The sequence below is a fragment of the Protomyctophum bolini genome (genome assembly GCF_963924005.1).
Source record: "Protomyctophum bolini genome assembly, chromosome: 2".
Taxonomy (NCBI): domain Eukaryota; kingdom Metazoa; phylum Chordata; class Actinopteri; order Myctophiformes; family Myctophidae; genus Protomyctophum; species Protomyctophum bolini.
The window spans coordinates 9,925,653-9,948,603 of NC_137863.1; the positions used below are offsets into that span (position 1 = coordinate 9,925,653).

General features: G+C 40.7%; 2 protein-coding genes across 2 annotated transcripts; both read left to right on the forward strand.

Annotated features, from left to right (window-relative positions):
* Positions 1 to 1,382: 1,382 nt before the first annotated feature.
* sla2a (Src like adaptor 2a) lies at positions 1,383 to 5,839 on the forward strand (the record flags this gene model as incomplete). Its single annotated transcript, XM_080779602.1, has 10 exons — positions 1,383 to 1,509; positions 2,047 to 2,140; positions 2,396 to 2,495; positions 2,602 to 2,688; positions 3,018 to 3,121; positions 3,611 to 3,763; positions 3,891 to 4,023; positions 4,258 to 4,379; positions 4,697 to 4,797; positions 5,714 to 5,839. Exons 2-10 carry the CDS (start codon positions 2,071 to 2,073, stop codon positions 5,837 to 5,839), a joined length of 996 nt encoding a protein of 331 aa, XP_080635728.1. The 5' UTR covers positions 1,383 to 1,509; positions 2,047 to 2,070.
* trpc4apa (transient receptor potential cation channel, subfamily C, member 4 associated protein a) lies at positions 5,822 to 21,892 on the forward strand. The gene is made up of 18 exons (XM_080780583.1): positions 5,822 to 5,976; positions 7,583 to 7,711; positions 10,418 to 10,534; positions 10,675 to 10,732; positions 11,387 to 11,442; positions 11,666 to 11,794; positions 13,316 to 13,517; positions 13,652 to 13,840; positions 14,349 to 14,491; positions 14,578 to 14,709; positions 14,815 to 14,873; positions 14,965 to 15,150; positions 16,423 to 16,513; positions 16,625 to 16,765; positions 16,850 to 16,961; positions 17,992 to 18,104; positions 18,354 to 18,560; positions 19,523 to 21,892. The coding sequence occupies exons 1-18, from the start codon at positions 5,839 to 5,841 to the stop codon at positions 19,658 to 19,660; spliced, it is 2,340 nt and encodes a 779-aa protein (XP_080636709.1). The 5' UTR covers positions 5,822 to 5,838; the 3' UTR covers positions 19,661 to 21,892.
* The last annotated feature ends 1,059 nt before the right edge of the window (positions 21,893 to 22,951 follow it).

A 22,951-nucleotide genomic window follows, 5' to 3' on the forward strand; every position in this document is an offset into this window, starting at 1 on the left:
GTCAGTAAGAAGTGTTCCATCTCCAAGTTTCTGCTGATTGCCACATGGTTTACCCACTCATTTAGGTGGTTGACGTGTCAATCTCCAGAAATAGCTGAAACACTCTTGTTTACTGGCAGTTAATGTTCTTATTGACTTGACAAATCTGGTTATAGTAAAGATAAAATCTATTTTGTCTTTACCGTAGGTAGGCCTACAATATCCCTTTCTGTGAATGCAGCTTAAATACTACCTCAGAGCATATATCATCAATGGGCTATATGGGAGATTGACGTTTTTTTATCAAATTATTTGATTACATATACAGTAGTGGACTACCCGAAGAAGGAAATAATCTTTGGGATTATGGAACCTTGTAGTTATCCCAGTGTTCACAGATTGACTACATTTAAAACATGACTTGAGGGTACAGTGGGCACCTGGTAATTTTATAGTTTTGGGACTTTTACAGATTTTATTTGATAGTCTTTTATTTTATTTAGAGTAGCCAATTATTTTTTTATCACTTTTTTCTGAGTGGCAAGCCCATACACCCAACCAGAAAAGCAGTAGTTTAGAATCTGGGTTGCACATGGTTTGTTGAACTCCCTCTGGTGTTCTGGGTGTGGACTTCGTTGACATTAAGGAAGTATTTAGACAGGTACATGGGTATATTGGTGGTGTATCTAATCTTGTGGACCAGACGCATTGCAAGATGCTGTACTCTGTTGTCAACCCTAAGCCATTCCAGCCTTTCAAAGTGGGCAGGGGTGAGGTGGGTTCGGGGAGTGAGGCCAAGTAGTAGCCTGACCAGTTTGTTTTTGGAAGTCTGGTGCCTTAAAGGGCCTTTGAGGTGCTGTGGTACCAAGGTGCATGCATATAGTCGAAGAAACCTTGTACGCCCACTCCTAATTACTGGTGGTACTTACTAACCGCCACTATAGTTAAGTTACGTTAGTAGGACATCATATGTGTACCTATAAAGGTATGTGACATGACGTACCACACGTCAGTTCCTGTTGATTTACTGTAGGCCTACGTATGTTTGCAGTTATGTGGTTAACCATAGTGTGACATGACATCATACATATATATTGCATTGCACACTCAAAAGCCCTGCACACAGCAACGGCATAGCTTAACTGATGTCAGCGCTTGAATGCAACGAACATAGCCAGCATCAAAATAAATGTAATAGCCTAATCTTTATGGAAATGTTTTATGCTGCCTTGTAATTTACCAGCTTCACTCTCTTAGTCTTAACACACGCGTCTATGAGTCACATGACAAGGTCTTTAAAGGAAGGAAGGAAGAACCCACCAGCCTCCAGGAACGCAGCAAGTTCTGATTCAACATCCTGCCTGAAAGGGAATGTGAGCTCATACCAGAGTTATACATAAGAGGCATACACATCTGAGCACATTATATATGCAAAGTCTATTGGAAGACAAGGTTTTGTTATAAGACTATCAGTTTTTCTGCAAAGGATCTGGCAAATTACTTTTGGAGAACATAATTAATTAAATACAGGTGAGCGTCCACTTTTTTACGTATCACTTTAGTCAATGCCACAGTAGGCTAATATACACAGTGTATGTGTGTGTGTGTGTGTGTATATATTTTTTTTAATGTGTTTTATATTGTTTTGTGTGTGTGTGTGTGTGTGTGTGTGTGTGTGTGTGTGTGTGTGTGTGTGTGTGTGTGTGTGTGTGTGTGTGTGTGTGTGTGTGTGTGTGTGTGTGTGTGTGTGCATTTCATTTTATTGTGAAAACTAATGTGCTGCCATTTTGCTTGTAAAGACCACTTATTAGCCATTATTGAGTGACACATTTTTTTATGTTCAAATGTGCAAGAAGTCACAATAGTTTGTCTATTTCCTGAAGTGTGAAATCAAATGGAAATATAACACAGGATGTCAATGGCTGTTGTTGTGGTTAAAAACATACACCACGCCTAGCTGTGGGCTGTTATAGTAATGAGTCTAACGTCATATAGCCATGCTATAAGTACTCTTCTGATAATTGAATTATGAATATGACCATTAAGTAGAGCCATCTAACCCAACAGAGCTACAGAAATAGAAAGAAGATCATGGGTAACTGCCTCATCAAACGCAACATGTCAACCCAGGAGATTCCATATTCAGAATCCATCATACCAGGTACGGTCCTTAATTCCTCCAAATTATGCACAATCCCACAGGATATCAGCATTAAACTCAATTCAACAGGTGTGTGATGGCGTCACATGCCAACAATTGTTGACCTACAAGTGCTGTGAGCTTGTAGGAGGGATATTTTCGGTGTGCATAAATTAGGCTTTAGTTATTTCAAAAACATATTACATTTATTTAAACTTATTTTGGTTTCTGCTCATTTGAAATTAACCCAATATATTACACCTCTTGCCTTTGCAGACTGCCAGATAAACATGGTTGTATCCCTGCATGACTACCCTGCTTATGGCCTTGGAGAATTCACCATGCGTATCGGGGAAAGGCTCACCATTGTATCAAAGTATGCAATTTAAGTGACTGACAATTTCAAGTAAATCCTAGCTTCACTCTCTTAACGAGTAGGTTTGACTGACTGCTTATTTACTTATGCTTACTTATATTGACAGTGATGGAGATTTCATGATGGTGAAATCCACAACCTCAGGCAAAGAGAGCTACATTCCTACTGACTACACGGCCAAAGTGACAAACAAGTAAGTCACATCCAGACTATAAATAAATGTTGTTTTTTCGAGGCACATGGGCCAATTACAATAAGTGAAACTAGAAATGGGGACAACATGAGAGTTTTGAGGAATTTATGCAGGCAAACATCACAGACAGAGGGGTGGAAGGACCTTTATTCTCTTAGGTTAATCAGCTTTTAGGTTCTGTTGTTGTCATAGATTCTCTCTGATGTAGTTCCAGTGGAGTTTCCTAACTTAACAACAAAATAATATAATATTTAAAGGAATATTTTGTTAGTATGACACATACCTCGTCCATGTGGCCTAAATGTCTAAAATCTTCTTTTCATGTTCAGGTGGCTGTTCACAGGTATCAGCAGGAACAAAGCAGAACAGCTGCTTATGCTACCAAATAACAAAACAGGGGCTTTCATTGTCAGAGAGTCAGAGTCCAAAAAAGGTCAGTATCTTGCTTTGGAGAGTTTCATTCTACCAAATGTTTAACTTTGGCCCAGACAGCTCAATGGCCTTGTGGCTAGAGTGTCCGCCCTGAGTCTGGGAGGTCGGGGTTCGATCCCCGGCCGGGTCATGCCAACTATAAAAATGGGATCCAATGCCTTGGCACTCAGCATCAAGGGTTGGATTGGGGGTAAGTCACTGCGACATACTAGCGTCATGTCCAGGGGGTGTACCTGTACATCAAGCTGCCTCACGCTACAGAAACAGGAGATAGGCTCCTGCCCTATGGGCCTCATGGCTCGGCAAGGCTTACTTACAGACAGCTCAGCTGGCGTAGTGGTCAGAGCACCTAGGTAGCCAATGTAGCCTGACAGCGCATTGCATGTTTGAGCCCCAGCCCGATGGCCTTTGCTGTTTGTATTTCATATTTAAGTGCTTCAAAATCTGCTGGTTATTATATGGTCTTTAATTGTACTTGTTTTGATCCTAGGCTGTTACTCACTTTCTGTTCTGAAGAGAGCTGGCTCGTCGTATCTGGACTCAGTGAAGCACTACTGCATCCGTCGACTCCAAAATGGCTGGTTATATATATCCCCCAGTATCACCTTCTCCTCGCTGCATCACCTAGTGCACCACTATTCTGGTGGGTAATGAAGACATTTTGTTGTTTATCATGATGATGATGATGATGATTTATACCGAAAAAAGGATATTACAGAATAAATATGTGATTTGGTTTCAAAAACATTGATTTGTTGTATCCATTATAGAGTTTGGAGATGGCCTGTGTTGTATGCTGAAGGTGCCTTGCTTCATCCAGGGTTCAAACAACACTACAAATAATGCCATGACATTGCCCATGACTATCAGGATGCCTACCTTTAACTGGAAGGACACAAGGAGGTGCTTACCTGTTTACTTACCTGTCTCTGTTTACTGAGAGAATCTATTACTGACTGCCGCAAGATGTCGCTGTAGTACTACTTATGATGATGGGTTAATGTGGCTCTTGGGCAAGGGAGAACCTGTGTGTGCATAGCAGGCCTTATATGAGACACTTCTTGACCATTTCACGGGTCTCAAATTAGGCTAATACTGCAATTTATTAATTTATTGTGCCTCTCTCTCACCCTATAGGTCGATGATCCTTAGGAAGAAAACAGATGCGGAGATCTCTTTAGTGAGCGAAGGATTGAGGGAAACCATTACTTCATATCTCTACATGAGAGGAGAAAACAATGAACAATACGGCTCTCAAAGTTGGGACACTTGGTAGAGAAAAAACACTGGATAACAGATGATAGATAACGAGTAATATGGGCTGGCATGCCTATGGTCAGCTGCTTCATGGTCAAGAAAGACAAAAGAGATGGCAAAAAGGAGTTTATACAAGTTATACTGTATGTTCTGAACGCCAATTGTTGACCTATAAAGCTCACCACATGTTTTGGATGCAAAGTGCTGTGAGCTTGTAGGAGGGCTATTTTCGATGTGCATAAATTAGGCTTTAGTTATTTCAAAACATTAAATTTATTTAAACTTAAATTTAAATATATTACACCTCTTGCCTTTGCAGACTGTCAGATAAACATGGTTGTATCCCTGCATGACTACCCTGTTTATGGCCTTGGAGAATTCTCCATGCGTATCGGGGGAAAGGCTCACCATTGTATCAAAGTATGCAATTTAAGTGACGGACAATTTCAAGTAAATCCTAGCTTCACTTTCTTAACGAGTATGTTTGACTGACTGCTTATTTACTTATGCTTACTTATATTGACAGACTGCCTTAAGGCTCATTCATAGTCTGGATTTTCGGTGGTGAGGTGACCACAGCTCCGGTGGTGAGGTGACCACCGGAGCTGAAATAATGTTGAGCGGTACCATGGTGAGTAAAAACAGAGAGATGGGCTGGGGCGGTGGCGGTGGTTTGCTCTTCACCGTGGCTCGTGACGTCATGTTGTAGTTCGGTGGTCACCTCACCACCGAAAATCCAGACTATGTATGAGCCTTTACAGACAGGTCCATTTGTTTTCATTGTACGCTCTCAAGAGTGGCTGATGATGATGTAGGCCTATTCATTGTGCTCCTATGCCACAAAAATGTGGAACACCCTACTAACAGCCAAGACATGTGAACCCCTACCCTTCTTCAAAACAAGCAATGGTCAAAGTCCCCCCCCTCTCCCCCCTAGAGTTATAAAGCCCCCTGTACTTTTAATATATATATATGATTTCCTCTTCTTCTTTTCTTAGTGCTTTTCTGGTGTTTATCTTAACATATACTTTGTATAGAATACTTTCCTGTGCTAGTTCTACAAACTGTTAATACAATTTTCAAATCAATGAATCAATGAATCAATGAATCAATCAATCAATCAATCAATCAATATTCAGTTTCACTCAAAGTAAAATTCGACCAGTAGGTGGCGCTTGCCCCAAACTCGCATAGCCAGACCTCCTCCTATTTGCCTGATTGCTGATTGCCTCAATGTTTGTAATGAATCAGCCCTAACAAATAGGCAACATACAATATTTGAGAAGTAAAAATAAATAAACATGATATAAAAGACGAGCTCCTTGAATATTCCCAGCTGCAGCAGCAGTGCAGTGCAGTCTCGGCAGGCGGAGCGGAGGTCTGGCTACGCGAGATTATCAAAGCCCTCGACTTCCTTCCTGCCCCGAGTAGTTGTTCAGTTCAACACAGGAAGAAGAAATAATGGCGACGCTTCTGGGGTCCGAGGAGTCCCCCGAGTCCCCCTGGACTGGACGAAAACCAAGAACCTGCAACGCCAGTATTGTCACCAGAATCCGCAGCAGTCAGATTAGCGGCCAGGGTTTCAGCCGAGGGACACAGGTGAGAGGCTATGGTGCGACGTACGGTCACTACGGTGGAGTAGAGCTCCATCTCTCGACAAGCAGGGACGGAGGAGGGTTTGGATCCCTGCCTAGAAACCAACACGTCGTTCTGTTCTTGTTCTGTAATAAATGCTTAGTTTAGACTACACTTCACACCACAAGAGCCTTTCTTGTGACAAAAGTGACGTTTTCGACATTTCCAGTTAAAAATTACGTCATTTGTTTCGAGGGGGAAAGGCTACGGTGCGACGCAGCAGTATAAACGAAGCCTGTGAAGATGAAGTCGCCCTCTTGTTTTATTAGTAGAGGACTTCATAACAACACAAATGTAACATGAATCATAAAATCGTCAGTACATTAGCAGGTCAATGTTGGTTAATAAAACAATTATACGCCAATTGTAGTTGGTCAGCTCTGCTCTTTAACGTGTTTCCTTTGTTGTTCTCTTCGTTAGCTTAGCATTGCAAGCTAAGTTGACTTTAGCAGGCGTAACTATAATAAACGTCGGCTTAATTTGACTGCTTTGAGGTTCATTTACGGTCACAAATTGTCTTTGGATAGTCACTACACATGATGACACGTGCAATTCTTTCACTAAATGAGCTTTGGACATGTTTTAGAGTATTTAACAAGCAACGCTATGTAGCTAGCTAATGTTTTATTTATATTCGGAACGACTATTTCGTTAGACAGAAATGCATGTTGTTCTCTTGGGTTAAACGCGAATCGCGTCGACACATTTTCAGTTGAAAACGCGTCATTTTCTTTCGTCGAGTGACAGTTGTCGAAAGGGACGTGTGACGTGAACAACTCGGGTGGTTACGTAACCGCACGCAAGTCACAATAACTGCTGTAAATGGATACCCCACAAACAGCTGTGTCAGCAAAAATGAACATTGACACGTTTATGTATTGTAAAGTCCTACATTTAAGTTAATTTATATTCACTCTTTGACTCGTCTAATAGACGTGTAGCTTTCCTCCCGTTTTTCTTTACCTGATCAGATATTTTTTGCCCCAGGCAAGGCAACATTCCTGCACACAAGACGTGTTTTTGCATGGTGTCAATATCACAAGCATTGTGATTATAATCCATATTAATGACTCTTGACTTACACATTTTTTATTTTACAGCTACTGCAACATGATGCTTAATAAATATGTTGTCACTGTTGTTTAGAAGCTTCTACTATAACACAGTGCATTAGAATGTTGGGTCTATGACTTTATTCATTGATTGATTACTTTATTGGCAGAAATGTAAACCGTACAGAGTACAATGAAACATACCATACATATACCAAAAGGATATCACCGAAAAAAGTCCTTGCGGTCTTGTTTCCATTTAGGTCCTGGGTATTCAATTCATAATCATGACATGAAAAATAACAAAATTCAAATCATTGTTAAAAAAAAAGTTAAAAGCAATAATTTCCTCTCCCTTTGGCCTGCTGAAAGGTGGGTTGTGGCCTTCTGTGCTTTGCAGTCTGCTGTTATGACTAAATTTACTCTGGTATTTGACAGGGAAAAAAAGTGTGTTCTTGAATAAAATACAAAATTGTAAATGTCTAATGTTCAGACATTCTGCCTATCATGTATTTTAGCTTCCAGAGAGCCTGCTCCAGGAGCGAGACAAGCGAGCAAAGTGGCATGGCATCCCTACTCTTCTGCAGAAGCTCTATGAGAGCAGCGATCCCAATAGTGACCTCTCACACACTCATAGTTTACTTAAGGTAAGTTAACCACACTGTACCACAAACTAAATATACGCACTACATGGTACTGACTCGAGCCGTGATACAATAATCCTGGTGACAATACTGTCTTTTTTGGTAATTTGATGAAGCTGTTCACTCCAAATGATTTAATTTGTTTTATCCGTTTCTTTACTCATTTCATAGAGTGATGTGATGTAGATCAGAATATAAAACATTGCAATGGTTACTCGGCTTAGGATATGGCAAATATGAGTTATTTTGTTTATTTAAGACTGTATGACTGTGGTTGTAATCAAAGGATTGTGTCAACAGAAAATGTTTTTGCACTTTCTAAATGGTATTTGTTTTGATTACTGGCTAATGGCTATCTCCCTAGAAGTAAATAAATTGTATCATGAGTAAAACAGCTTCAGTTATAATACTGCAAAATAACTATTTAATAAGGGCTTCTTACTTCATTATTGTATAAAAAGCTAAAGTAAAATCAATGTCGGCTTGAAAAAAAGAGTGCTTGTTTACTTCGAGTTCACCTCCCGCGCTCCCCTGTGGCGGCCCGAGTCGATTCTGTCCCTATCGAGACATAACTCGAACGGCGCTAAGTCGAATGAAGGTGACTTCGCAAAGCACAGCATGCTCGGCTCAAGTCACCTTGACCATGAGCAATCTGACTGGTTTTCCAATTGTACTGTGGAACTGACAGATGACATCCACAAGCTTGCAGTTGTGTTGCTGAACCATGGTTGCCTGCGCCTTTTTTTTTGCCCACATTCTCCTGAATATTGATGACTTATCATTATCATACATCGATATAATCTCATTATTTCACTACCAATAACATTCATGTGTAATGTGTTCAGTAGCTAATCTATTTGGCATTATCCAGCCAGGCCCGTGGCCAGCAATTTTAACCAAACCATAATCATTCATCCATGTAATGACGAGTGTAAAGTGGATTTTCAACAGTAAGTCAATGGTCCATAAACACTAGTGGATTGCTTATTGTCTGCATTTTGTACAAGCCTGTGCCCCAAAAAGGTATATAGTTAGGCAATTAACATTAAACCAGGAAGTTTGAAAGCAGAAAAAATACCATTGATGATTAGGCATTAAATACTTATTCTAAATTGGATTGTATTATAAGCTAAATAGCCAGCGAGCTAAGCATACCATATGCCAGTGTCACAGCCATTCCTTTGCTGCGTTTATATCTTGTTCTCAGGCTAGGTTGTTCATATTCAAACCGCTTTTCAGGTTAAAGGGGTTTCTGTGGTGGTTATGTTTTTTTTTATGATGCCATGAGTGATGTTAATATAGAAGATGGCTCCGTAGTGTTCTTTATCCAATCCACTTAGCTTAGCTGTTTAGTGTTTACTGTATGTGATGCCCCAAAAGTTAAACTAGGAAGTAACTAACCTACGTACCTCACACAGAAACAGGCATAATGGCGATGCCTTAGGGCAGAGTTGGAAGAACAGTATAGATTAAACCTGTTCTAGACAGTGGACCCCTTTGGCACCATGTCTTAACCAATTTTGGGCGGGAACCCCTTTTGGTGTAAGCATTATGTTATGCTTTAGCTATTGGAAAAATAGCAGATTTACAAGCTCATAGCGTGCGAAACATAGCTTTTTCAGAAAACTGTCAGGATTTAGAAGACATTTATAGAATCGTTCCCAGGTCAAAATGGGTTAAAAAGGACCAGATACCACGACTTCTGCCTGATGGAAAACAAAGTTGTCTTGAGCTGGTACCGTGCCGTGGAAAAGCGCCATATCAAGTCCTGTTATTGCTTGGTTTAGCTCTCTCACCACTAAATATTTGGTGTTTAAAGTGGTAGCTCACCCAAAAAAATACTTTTATTTCGATCATTTACCGTTGGTGTCTTTGACTCACACCGTTTTAGTTTGTAAATGGTGAATCTATAATCCAAAATTGAAGAAAATAACGTATGAATGGAATTAATCCCAGACTTAAATTAAATGCAGCCAAAATATAAAAGATCTGTCCATAAAGTCCAAAACACTGCTCATATCGCACATAGACATATAAACGTAGAAGCCCTATCCGGCTCTGGACCGTATGTGCTCAAGGGAGGGCAAAACTTTCCCGACATTCCTTGCGAAGCACTGCAGAAGCATGAGCGTCACAGAGCGCATGTTCGGGTCTGTAAGTCCCGGAAAAGATGCGCTGTGATTGGCCAGTAATCACTTGAGTGGCAGCGTGACGTAACATGCCTTCCACACTTCCGGCGTACTTCCTTCCCCAGTGTAAATTCTTCCGCCCCTCCTTCAACACAAATCACTCCAACAAACTCCAGCGGCCAAGGAGGCATCTATTTATCTATGCTATTCATTCATATAATTTAAAATATCTTCTACTGAAGTCCACTGAAAGAAGTCACCAACATGTCACAGAAATAAAGACAATAAACTTTTGAAACCCTTCCAGTTCAAACTGACGGGTATGAGCACAGAATGCACATGGGTGTGCACGTGCGGCTGTCACGCATTAGCCATTTTAGCTTCCGGGTGTTTTAAATGTTTGTTTTTACGTGAAAAGATGCGACACCGGACTGCATTTTGAGCTGCATTTTTAGGTTTTTTTTCCCTCCTATTGAACTTTTCCTTTTATTTCCCGATTAAAGGGACTCTTTTATATGGCAATGGTGAACAAGTGCTATGCAAATCAATTTGACCTGACTTATTATTATTTTTTTATCAGGTATTATCATCCCAACTCTCCATGGAGGCCATGTCTTTTGTTACAGAGGACAGGAAGACGGCTCAGGAATCAACATTCCCCCATACATACACCTTTGTCCTCTTTGGCGGAGTAGATGTAAGTTATGCAAAACGGCCTTTATAACTCCAGATGAGTCCACTCTGTTGTGTTCCATCTACAATGTAAAGGTTATAATACAAACGCAAAAGGAATCGGACTATTTGTTCACTGTACATCTATTTTCCCCTCCTTTGAAGCTGCTTGTGGAGATCTTGATGAGGCCCACTCTCACTATGCAGAAGAAGAAACCCAAAAGTAAGTAGATGTGACATTGCCTACCCTTTCACAAAACTCATGGTTTAGTTTGATTGAATGTGATGGTGTTATAGCATGCAATCAAGACTGATTTGTCTTTTTCTCACTTCGCTTGACTCGTTCTGGCCAGGGTCCTATTTGACTCGTATATCAATTATGTAGCCAAGTCAGTAAGTTACTTGAGTTTTACATTTGAAAACACTGGTACATGCGGTCGAACATGCGCTGCTCCCGTGCTTGCAGTTAGGGTTAGGTTGGGGTTTGAGGTAGGTTGTCGGTCTAATGACAGTGGATCAATAGTATGTCTAAACTAAAGCCTTTACCCGTGAAAGGTAGAAAGGTAGTCTGCATTTTCATTTTTCAAATGGATAGACCAAAATTGCATTGCTAATTACAGAATTAGCAAATTTGAGGCCCGAAATATATATATCACTGCCATGTCAATAGTTAGAAAATGTGGAAACCAGAACACTAAACAATTATACAATCTTTTATGCTATTATTTAATATGGCATTATTTATAGTCGTTATGAACTAATTCAGTTGAACAAAATGTGCTCTGAACCGTGGGCATGTATTGAAGAGCTCAATACAAATGGTTGTATTGTTAGACCCCTAATAATGAAGTTTGATGCCTATTTTTTGCCCTACTAGTGAATGATGACTTGGTCAAAGACTGCCTTACTGTTCTATACAACTGCTGTTTATGTGTAAGTATATACATAATATATATTACACCTTTGCACATAATGGAATGTTTTTAACGTATGACGTGTGTTGCTTCCATTTTAATCTTAAAAGTCTTAAGCAAATGGTTGATGGTGTTATAGTTTTTCTTTCCTGCGTTGAACACAATATCCTTTTACAAAGAGGAAAAATAAATCTCTGCTGATGATTATTTAATTAATGTACTTTACATTTTCCCAATTTCAGACGGAAGGTGTCACAAAGAGCCTGGCCGCAAGAGATGACTTTGTTCTCTTTCTGTTCACCCTGATGACGAATAAGAAGACCTTCCTACAAACGGCTACCTTAATTGAAGACATTCTGGGAGTTAAAAAGGTCAGCCGAAACTTTATAAATTATCAAATGCTTTAACTAATTAACTGACAAAATGAATGTCGTATTGAATTTGAAGTTCAATGAATAATATTCAATCTGGATTCTCCTGCTACAATGTAGCCATGGCATTAACATCTCTCCTAACAGTTCTTTCCCTGATTTTGTTGGTTGAAAATGGACTAGGAAACATTTTAGAAAAGAAAAATGGGGCGTCAATGTCACAAAAAATGAATGTTGTTATATACATACTGTAGCAATATCTAAACAGACATGGATGCTTTCCCGGTTCTAAACATAACGACTAGGGATGCACCGAAAGGGAAATTCTTGGCCGAAACCGAATACCAAATATAGGAAACAGTTGGCCGAAAACCGAATACCGAATATCCGAATATGATTAATATTATATATCGTTTTTCCTACCATTGCTGTCATGGCCGTACCTTAAAGCTACCTGATTTATGGCAAAATAAATGGTCATGGCAAAACTATAACTTAACTTAAATTATAATCACTATTATGGGTCCATAAAACATTTAATCAGCTCTTTTGAATGCATTAATTGCATACGCTATTCGGCGATATATTTTCTGCGGGCCGAAACCGAATACGCAGAACATTTTTAGTAATTTTCTGCCGAATATTTTCTGCAGCCGAATATTCGGTGCATCACTAATAACGACGTATAGGCTTTCCAGGTCTATTCTGTAGGTCTATACCGGAAAGATGTCCCACAATTTCCATAAATTGCGGTTGTGGCATAAAATGTTTGAGAACCCCTGATCTAGGCTATATAGAATTGGGCAATGAATATCAATTGAGTGCAAATACACAAATTGATACGGATGTAATGATATAGTAACTGCATCAAAATAGGGATTTTAATTTCAACAATCAAAACAAGTATATTGATATGTAAACGGCGACATATCGTATCGTTTGACTTTGTGTCGTTTTGCAATGGAAATAATCGGTATCGAATCATTTTGCAATGCAAATCGATTGTATCAATACTAAGTACTTTTGTATTTAGCAATATTAAGAGGGGTTTAATTGCTTTTTCGTTCAATATCGCTACACTTGATCTATTGATTGATAAATGTGTGTATTCTGTGTTCATGTCAAGGTGCGTGTTTGTCCATATGTTCAAATACAATGTGCATGTATTTGCCAGATAACCACTGTTTACTTATTTATATGCATAATAAATGTTTCACTTAAAAAAAACTGCTATTCACACAGTTGCAGATTTAATTTCTCTGCTAAATAGTTACTGTATCGATTTTAATTAAATGTTTGACTATTATGTCCACCGTTTGCAGCCCTACTTATCTGTTCTGTTGGTCATAATACATATACCGGTATGCATAATACTGTAATGTTAGAATTTCTTTAGTCGATCTACCGAAACATGAAAACCCCATCATAAATTGAGTTGCTGGCTGGTTTGCTTACCAAATTGTCCTTGTGGTTTGAGAACGGTGGTTTTGATGTCAATTATCCATCTGTTGGTGTCCTCAGGAGATGATCCAGCTAGAGGGCATCCCCAACCTCTCCGGTCTGGTACAGAGCTTCGACCAGCAGCAGCTGGCAAACTTCTGTCGCATCCTGTCCGTCACTATCTCAGAGCCTGACATAGGAAATGATGACAAACACACCCTGTTGGCTAAGAACGCCCAGCAGAAACGCAATTCCAGCCCCTCACGGGCAGAAGTCAACCAGGGTTGGTTGTGCTCTCGCTACACTCTCACTTTACAGCGTTTGAGAATTCAGAATGTAATTATTTTGTATAGACCTAGATCAAAGAAAACATTTGATCTCGCAATGATGAATCAATGATCTCTTCCTTTCACTCAGTAACCCTGTTGAACATCCCGGGATTCATTGAGCGGCTGTGTAAACTGGCCACCAGGAAGGTGTCTGAGGCTACCGGGGCATCTAACTTCCTACAGGAGCTGGAGGACTGGTACACATGGCTAGATAATGCTCTTGTCTTGGATGCACTCATGCAGATGGCCACAGAGGAAGCTGAACAAAGTAGCACAGGTGAACTGGCACGCCTAAAATACTTGGTTATGTCTGCAGTTAAGGGATAAGTTCTTTGTTTTTTATGTTTTAACCCAGACTTCACTGTTGAATCTTCAACTATTGATAGTTACTATGTTTGCCGTAGAGATGTCTCGACACCTGGATCGGCAATGGGTCTCTCTTTTGGCCAAATGGAAAGGGCAATCTTGATACATGCTTCATCAATAACAAAAGTGCACACAGAAAGAACACACATAAATACTGGTGTAATAAAGAGATTTGACCATATTTGTACTTATTATAATTTTTTACAATTACAGATTGATTAAATTACTGATAATTTGTAACCCAGCTTGGCAGAGGTATGCTCTCAGCAGTGCACTCCGTTCTAGTTTATTAGTAGAATTATTTTTGATTCACAACCACAGATGAACTAGGTTTCCAGAGAGCAGGAAGTGCATGTACCCTTTAATGTTTCTTCTCAGTTATATACCTAATATAGACTTTCCCCCCCTCATCCCTGCAGAGTCATCAGATGAGAGCTCCCTGGCCACCAGCCCCCTCAGACACCGCCTTCCCCAGTCTATGAAGATTGTCCATGAGATCATGTACAAGGTGGAGGTGCTCTATGTGCTCTGTGTCCTGCTGATGGGCCGGCAGAGGAACCAGGTAATCGGTTAGAGATGTTTAATTCTGAGGCGGGGTAGCTGGTAGAATAAAGCTCTCTTTATTTACTGAGCCTTTTCCCGTTTCAGGTCCATAAGATGCTGGCCGAGTTCCGTCTCATCCCAGGCCTTAATAACTTGTTTGACAAGCTAATCTGGAGGAAGTATACTGCCTCCAATCATGTGGTGCACGGCCAAAACGAAAATTGCGACTGCAGTCCTGTACAGGCTTCTTTCTTATAACATTCTCTTTAAAACAACCTTTGTGTTTTGAATACAATATCCCCCCCCACACCCGTCTAATCCTTACTCTGTACTTTTTTATAGGAAATATCCTTCAAAATCCAGTTTCTACGGCTACTGCAGAGTTTCAGCGATCACCATGAGTAAGTGAGCTGAAAATCAGTCTCTGGTATTCATTGACCTTTTTTGATCTAGCTTTTTCTGGGGTATTCAGACCATGCCTCCTCTTTCCAGGAACAAGTACCTGCTGTTGAACAGCCAGGAGCTCAATGAGCTGAGTGCCATCTCCTTGAAGGCCAACATCCCTGAGGTGGAGGCCCTTGTCAACACGGACAGGAGCCTGGTGTGTGACGGCAAGAAGGGCCTCCTCACGCGCCTTCTTACCGTCATGAAGAGAGAGCCGCCTGACTCCTCCTTCAGGTGTGCATTGTAGGCAGGGTCTAAGCCAGGGGTATTCAACTGGCCTGCGGGCCAAATGACCCCCTTGTGGTCCCCCTATTCTTTCCCCCCCTTTTGAGGGCTAATGAAAGTTACAGGTATGGTGTGACTGTAATCCTTAAAGTACAACTTTAGGTTCATGTTTTGTGTTGTGATTAGACGGGGGGTCCTACGCAGTGACGGTCCAGCAGAAGCTAACTATCTGTGGCTAGTGATTCACCCTCATTGTTGCCCATTTAATAAAGTGCTGTAAAGTAAAGGGCACTGTCGGGAGTCCTCGGCATAGAATATATCCTAATGACACATCATAATGACCGGCAGCAAGAGCCCAGCAGCAAGCTAAAGCACTCTTCCCAGGGCAGGGGAGGACCAGGGGAGGCCCCTGGTTGTCTGGTTGGTGATTCCAGGTCATGCTTTTACTTTCTCTAATTTAGAGAAAGTAAAAGATGAGTGTTAATTATTGATTTTACAGCAATTTCTTTGTTATTCACTATAGTCTTACTTGACCCCAGGAAATTACATCTGCCCACAAATGGGATCTTCTGAATGTAAAGGGGGGTACTAGGTGATGCCATACTGTGTCATAGGCTAATATGCCAGTTTGTCACCTCCCTTCATTCAGGAGATCCCGTGATGTATTGTGGCCAGATGCAAATGTAAAATAAATACATATTTAGCCACTTGCCCCTGCACCCATGTCAAAAATAGCTAAAATCGTTAAAACGAAAGAAAGCAGCAAATGAAAAAAATAATAACACTCTTTATGTAATAACCTAAAACATGAACCTTGGTTGAAAGTTCCATCATATTCAAGGGCTTTTGGAGAGAAATGAGACAGACTCCAGTCACTTTAGACTAGAGCACTCTTCGTGTTTGAGCACAAAATGCATTTTTTGTTTATTTTTGACAGGACAAGCATATTCATGAACATTAATATTAAATATGTTGGGAATTGGCAAAAATACTAAATTTCATCCGCAGTCCCCACACAAAACATAAAAACAAAACGGGCAGGTAGTGAAGCATATTACTGGTACATTACGAGAGAACCCACAAAAAAGGTGAATGACAATAAGTGAGGAAGACTTTTCAATGTACCTTTCAATGTGTTCTGCATCTCCAGAGCTATCTTTGGGGAAACATTTTCAATTTGAAGGGTCATCAGCTATTTTTAAAAGGGTTTTGACACAATTTTCTCTAGCTCGACACTGTCAAGCAAGGTCTTAGCTCTTTTATATCTGATCCATATTGCAGGTTCTGGCAGGCGCGGGCTGTGGAGAGCTTTCTCAGAGGAGCCACCTCTTATGCAGACCAGATGTTCCTCCTGAAGAGGGGACTGCTAGAGGTAATCACACTGCATACTTCCTTTAAATGGTGGAACCTTTCATGGTTTCTTACAGTATAGAAAGCATTTCTTCAAAATGGCTGATTACTGTCTGCCTCTATTCCACTGCAGCACATCCTGTTTTGCATCATAGACAGTGGCTGTACATCTCGCGATGTCCTTCAGAGCTACTTTGACCTGCTCGGAGAGCTCATGAAGTTCAACATTGATGCCTTCAAGAGATTCAACAAATATGTCAACACTGAGGAGAAGGTACAGCCCCACACCCTCTTTAACAAAGTCTGGGCCAGCTGAATCGATGTGTTTTAGTAATCGTTGAGCCTTTCCTTTCTGCAGTTTCAGACATTTCTGACACAGATCAACAGTTCTCTGGTTGACTCCAACATGCTGGTGCGATGCATTGTTCTTTCCTTGGACCGTTTTGAGAGCCAGACAGAGGACGTAAAAGGTAAACACAGTAACTCTGGGTTTTTCTTTTATCGATGAATAGAAAATAACCGCAGTATTTTTGCCTCCGACAGTGACCCTCAATTAAGCCTCTACACATGGTAGATAATATATTTATTTAGTCATTTTGCAAATCCATGTAAATGAGCCAATTAGCCATAGGCTAATTTTTTTCATCTGTAGTCCCTGAGCAGGCTCTAATTAATATATCTAGATACTTTAATAGTTTATTTCGGTTCTTTACAATTACATGGTTAAATACTTCAGTTATGTTTACATAAACATACAGTAGGTAGACAAACAGGAGAAGGGCGCACACCAGTATTGGTGAGTTACCATGTGGGGCTCCCCGGGAGTCCCCGGCACATCCAGACCCCCCGGATGCGCCCAGGGGGCCGGCCCGGTTACGGCGAGCCTTCCCGCATCGGAAATGGTCGAGAAATGACAGTTACCGCGCGGGTGTCCCCGGAACATCCAGACCCCCAGGAACACACCCAGAAGGCCGGCCCTGTTTCGGCGCGCCTTCCCTTACACATGGCTGCGTAATGGAGCGGAGGCACCGCTTTATAAATAGAAACCAACTTTTCGAAACCGGGTATGTTGGGAGGTTTTTAACCCGCAGCACGGGTTTGTCTGACTAATGGCTGTAGGACTATCCAGTTAAATCACCTCAAGGCTGACGCAGTGACACTAATCGATGGAGGACTATGTGCCGGTATTTACAGCCCCTATAGTCTGATGACTGAAGTTGATTTACCAGCAAGATACCCTCTGAACATCATCAGCTATTGGATATTTGTGTTGACCTCTCTGGTGCTTTAGATCAACACACGAAGGTGCACTGCACGGGTCCCTGGTGGTATTGTGTGTGTGCAACAGCATAAATAGTATAACTGTGCAATGTCCCTGTGTTTCAGAATCTTTCTAGTTTTGCATTTGTTGTAGAGCGTAAAACCTAGGTGGAAATGACTGTTTCACATTCTAACTTTGCTAACTGATGATCTTGTATGTCCTTTGGCTATTTGTTCCAGTGGTAGAGGTCCTATCAGAGTGCTGTTTGCTGTCCTACATGGCAAGAGTGGAGAACAGACTCTCCTTCCTCTTCAGACTGGTCAACATCATCAACGTGCAGACTCTTACTCAGGTCTTTTGCTGTGCTTTAACATTCACAATGACTCATGACGCCTACATATGTCAGGTTTACTTTTAAATGAAGAAATTGTTAAATAAATTAGACCTAATGAATTAGAACAGTTTTCTCATTATGAGAAAGAATTCCCAATTGAATGGATTTAGATATCATTTGAATTGAGATGTAAAATATGAACCTGCTCATTGTACCGTTTTTAATTTTATTATTTTTGGGTCGAACCCATTTGTCTTTCACACACAGGAGAATGTGAGCTGTCTGAACACGAGCCTTGTAATTCTGATGCTGGCCAGGAGGAGGGCCAAGCTGCCCTTTTACCTCAATGCCCTGCGAGAGAAGGAGTATGCTGAAAAATACCCCGGCTGCCTGCTCAATAACTTCCACAACCTACTGCGCTTCTGGCAGAGACACTACCTCAACAAGGACAAAGACAGCACGTGTCTGGAGAATGTGAGTGTCTGCTTTGGATTAACCCATTTTGGTGTTTAAAGCAATTAACCCCTTTTGGTGTTTTAAGCGTTATGTTATACTTTAACTATTGAAAAATAGCAGATCTACAAGCTATCTCCAGGTAGCCTGGAACTACATATTTTGAGATGGGGGTCTGTGGCCCAATAGAGATAATTCTGGGTTTTTCAGAAAAATGTTAGGATTTTGAAGGCTTTTTTTTCCTTCTTTTTAATTGACCTCAGTCCAAAATGGGTTAAAGACCTGCTTCACTGTTTTACCTGAATCCTATTATTTGACTAGAGGAGTTATTTTTTTACTTTAGACCACCTAGATGGTGAGCTCGCAAGACGGAACTCATTCGGAATCATATCTTGTCAAAAGCTCTCTGTCTACCGAGCAATCTTACTCTCACCTATGGTCATGAAGTGTGGGATCATGACCGAAAAGAATAAAGTCCAAGCGGCCGAAATGAGTTTTCTCAGACTGGTGCCTGGCATCTCCCTTAGAGATGGGGGGTGAGAAGTTCAGTCACACGGGAGAGACTCGGAGTAGAGTCGCTGCTTCTTCGCTTGGAAAGGAGCCAGCTTAGGTGGTTCGGGCATCTGGTTAGGATGCGTCTCCCTAGGGAGGTCCTCGTTGCACGACCAAGGATGAGTTGGAGGGAGGGTTTATATCTCCAATTTCTGCCGGGACCACCTCGGGATCCCAGAGAATGAAGTTACTAATGTTGCTTTGGAGAGGGAAGTCTGGAGCTCTCTGGTGGAGCTGTTGCCCCCACGACCCGACTACGGTAGATGGGTCGGTAGACCCCTACTGACTCTTGTTTGATCTACATTAATATTGGGTTCAGCACCTGCCATAACAGGGTTTGTGCATGTGTGTGACCTAGTTTGTTTTTGAGTATTTGTTGTGTAACTCCTCCTAACTAGTCTGTCCTTTTTTTTTTTTTTTTCTTTTTCCAGAGCTCCTGCATACCCTTCAGCTACTGGAAGGAGACTGTTTCAGTTCTTCTGGGTTCAGACAGGACTTCTCTGTGTGCCATAGCAAGCTACATTGACGAGCCCTTCATGGACTTGGACAGAGACCTACTGGAAGATTGAGTCCAGCCATGAATCCCATGTATTGGGGAGGGGGCTGCTGGGAGTATGGACGCTTTATTCTGGTGACGACTCCTCTGGGCCTAGATTGGATGAGGGTAACCCCCTCGACCTCTCCCCTTCTATTTACCAGCCAGCCGGCGAAGTACTATGTGACTGCAATGTGGATACAGAGACAAGATGCGTTGTTCTGTAGGCTTTTGATCAAGACCAGAGTGGACGTAACTATCCGGCTGTCTTTTTTCCCCGCTCACTTTAGCTTTTTTCTCCTTTTCTTTGCCTCGAAGGAAGAGAGGGAAGGACTGTTTGCCCCAGAAGCTCCACATGGTAGAAATAAAAAAAAGGAAACATGGGAATTAATTTGGTTATGTTTTAGGTGAAATTAAAATGGAGCCTTTTTATATGATCTATTAAAAATACTATATACAAAAGAAATCTATGATTCAACAAATTGAAATGTGGGGAAAAAAAATACAAATCATTTGGGATTTCATGTGGACTTGGGGGTCCATACCACCAGGTTAGACTATGAGCCCAAAGCTCAAGAACAAGGGGAAGGGCGGTACCACGCCACTGCCTGACCTTTGGGGAGACGATGGTGATATGGGGATCCTTCGTCATTCTTCTGAATTGGAGAGTACTTTAATTTGATCTGTACATGGGTCTTTTCTCTTTGGTGACTATAGAATTGACTGGTGCTTTTTTAACTCCTCTCAGCACATCTTGGGTAGCTTGTGGAAATGCCGATGTTTCACAGATGACACAGGAAGATACCCTTTCACTTAACCCCATCCACTCTGTAGTGGCTTCAAACACCTCATCCAGGGAGTTTTACTTTATTCTTTTCTTGTTCTTTCATATTGTTGGAAAAATAGCTTTTAGTGCTGGATAAACTGTAGAATAAAACATTGCACAGATTACATTGTTTTGTTTATTGTATTTTAACTTTTTGTTTTTGTTTTGTTTTTTGAAAAATACATTGTTTTCATTTTGTATCTGACTTTGTATCCATGTTAGAGATGGTTTGGTAAAAGAATAAACTATGCAGGCGCTAGCGTTATAATACCACTTTTCTTTATCCCAGATACAGCGTTTCTTTGTATGATTTGGCCTTCAGCCCCAAAAGTGTTATGTTGTACCAATTAACAATTTCGCAATCCACTTTGTAACATCAGAATTCTGATCCCAAGCCCATAGAATTTGACAATCTGTATGTGATGGTTCCTTTGCATGATAACGCCAACCTTTTGTTTGGATTGTTGGAGTGATGGGCATGGCTAAGTTGCTATGGCATTTCAGGTCAGGATGTGCTGTCATTTCTGTGGAAATGGATGCATAGCTTAGCCAACACTTCGCCCCAATTAAACGAACAACCCCCCCCCCCCCCCCCCCCACAAAAATGACAAATGATTGAGCTACCTCATTTTTCTGCCTGGAACCATAATTTAACCACTTCTGTCCAGTAATAATGGAACCATAATAATTTAACCACTTCTGTCCAGTAATAATGGGGGTGTAGCATTTAACTCTCACATGGATCATATTCTATGTTCAAATGAATGTATGGGGGCATTTTTAATCAGGTTGGCCCTGATGCCAAGAGTTACTTGTGCTATGCCATCATGTGATGCCACCACAAGCTTTCTTTATGCTCTAAATATCTTTGCTTTGCTTAAAAATCCATACTAAAGCAGATACGCTACTTTGTTTTTAGCTATTTAACTCATTCAGCATGTTGTCTTAAAACTCTTGATCAGTCATGGGTGTGCACATATTTTGAATTCTATGGTTGTGCGTGTATCCTATTGTGGTGCTTTGCAGTGATCTTTATGCAAGTACTTTTACAAGTGCTTCTCTCTTGCAATTTCACTTCTCACTTTCTTCAACAGCTTTCCGGGGAGATTGCTTTGTTTTTCTCTTACATGATGTCGTGTGACAGTAGGTACTTCTATATTGGTACAATCGTCCTAGTTTTTATTGTGCATTACAAATGCTCAGAGGTTTTGTCATCACTCCAGTCACCTGCCATGGATGATGAGCGCTATTGCCATAAGAACATCATGAATGTTGTGTGCTTGATAACAAAATACTAAATACATTGAGGCACTATCCTAGAGTAAATCTGTTCACTCCTCTGTACCTGAAAATATGTTGGTTACAGGAGTTTCCTTATGACATACAAAATAATTAAAACCCCACTGCAGTTTACTTCATTAAATGTATTTCATGCTGAAAGGCTTGGGTTATCTTTTATCCAATCTGATCCAAATACCCAATGGTCAATATACTCTGCATAATGGTTAACTTTGAATGCAAATTATGTGCAATATTTTAGGGCATATCGATTGTGGATTCTGATAAGATACAAGACGGAAGGGAGAATGGATGGACTGGCTTGTCATGAACAGGTCTGACTAGTGGGAATGTTCATGGAAGATTCTTTGCCTCTGTCAGAACATCCTACACCATTATAACTAGCAAACTCATGATTCGTAACAATTCCAGATTGCCATAGTATGCCGTACGATATAGGCTATAGCCCATGGTCCAAAATGATGAGAAACGAGGATAACTTTTTTTTCAAAATTTCAAAAAACATGGGCTATAACCCATCGTTTTTGTCATTTCGTAATTTTTTTCAAATCGTCAAAAATGATGAAAAACGGCGCGCTATAGTATGCCGTACGATATGGGCTATAGCCCACGGTCCAAAATGATGAGAAACGAGGCTAATGACAAAAACGATGGGTTATAGCCCATGTTTTTTTTTATTTTGAAAAAAAAAGTTAGCCTCGTTTCTCATCATTTTGGACCGTGGGCTATAGCCCATATCGTACGGCATACTATAGTGCGCCGTTTTTCATCATTTTTGACGATTTGAAAAAAATGACGAAATGACAAAAACGATGGGTTATAGCCCATGTTTTTTGAAATTTTGAAAAAAAAAGTTAGCCTCGTTTCTCATCATTTTGGACCGTGGGCTATAGCCCATATCGTACGGCATACTATAGCGCGCCGTTTTTCATCATTTTTGACGATTTGAAAAAAATGACGAAATGACAAAAACGATGGGTTATAGCCCATGTTTTTTTTAATTTTGAAAAAAAAAGTTAGCCTCGTTTCTCATCATTTTGGACCGTGGGCTATAGCCCATATCGTACGGCATACTATAGCGCGCCGTTTTTCATCATTTTTGACGATTTAAAAAAAAAGACGAAATGACAAAAACGATGGGTTATAGCCCATGTTTTTTGAAATTTTGAAAAAAAAAGTTAGCCTCGTTTCTCATCATTT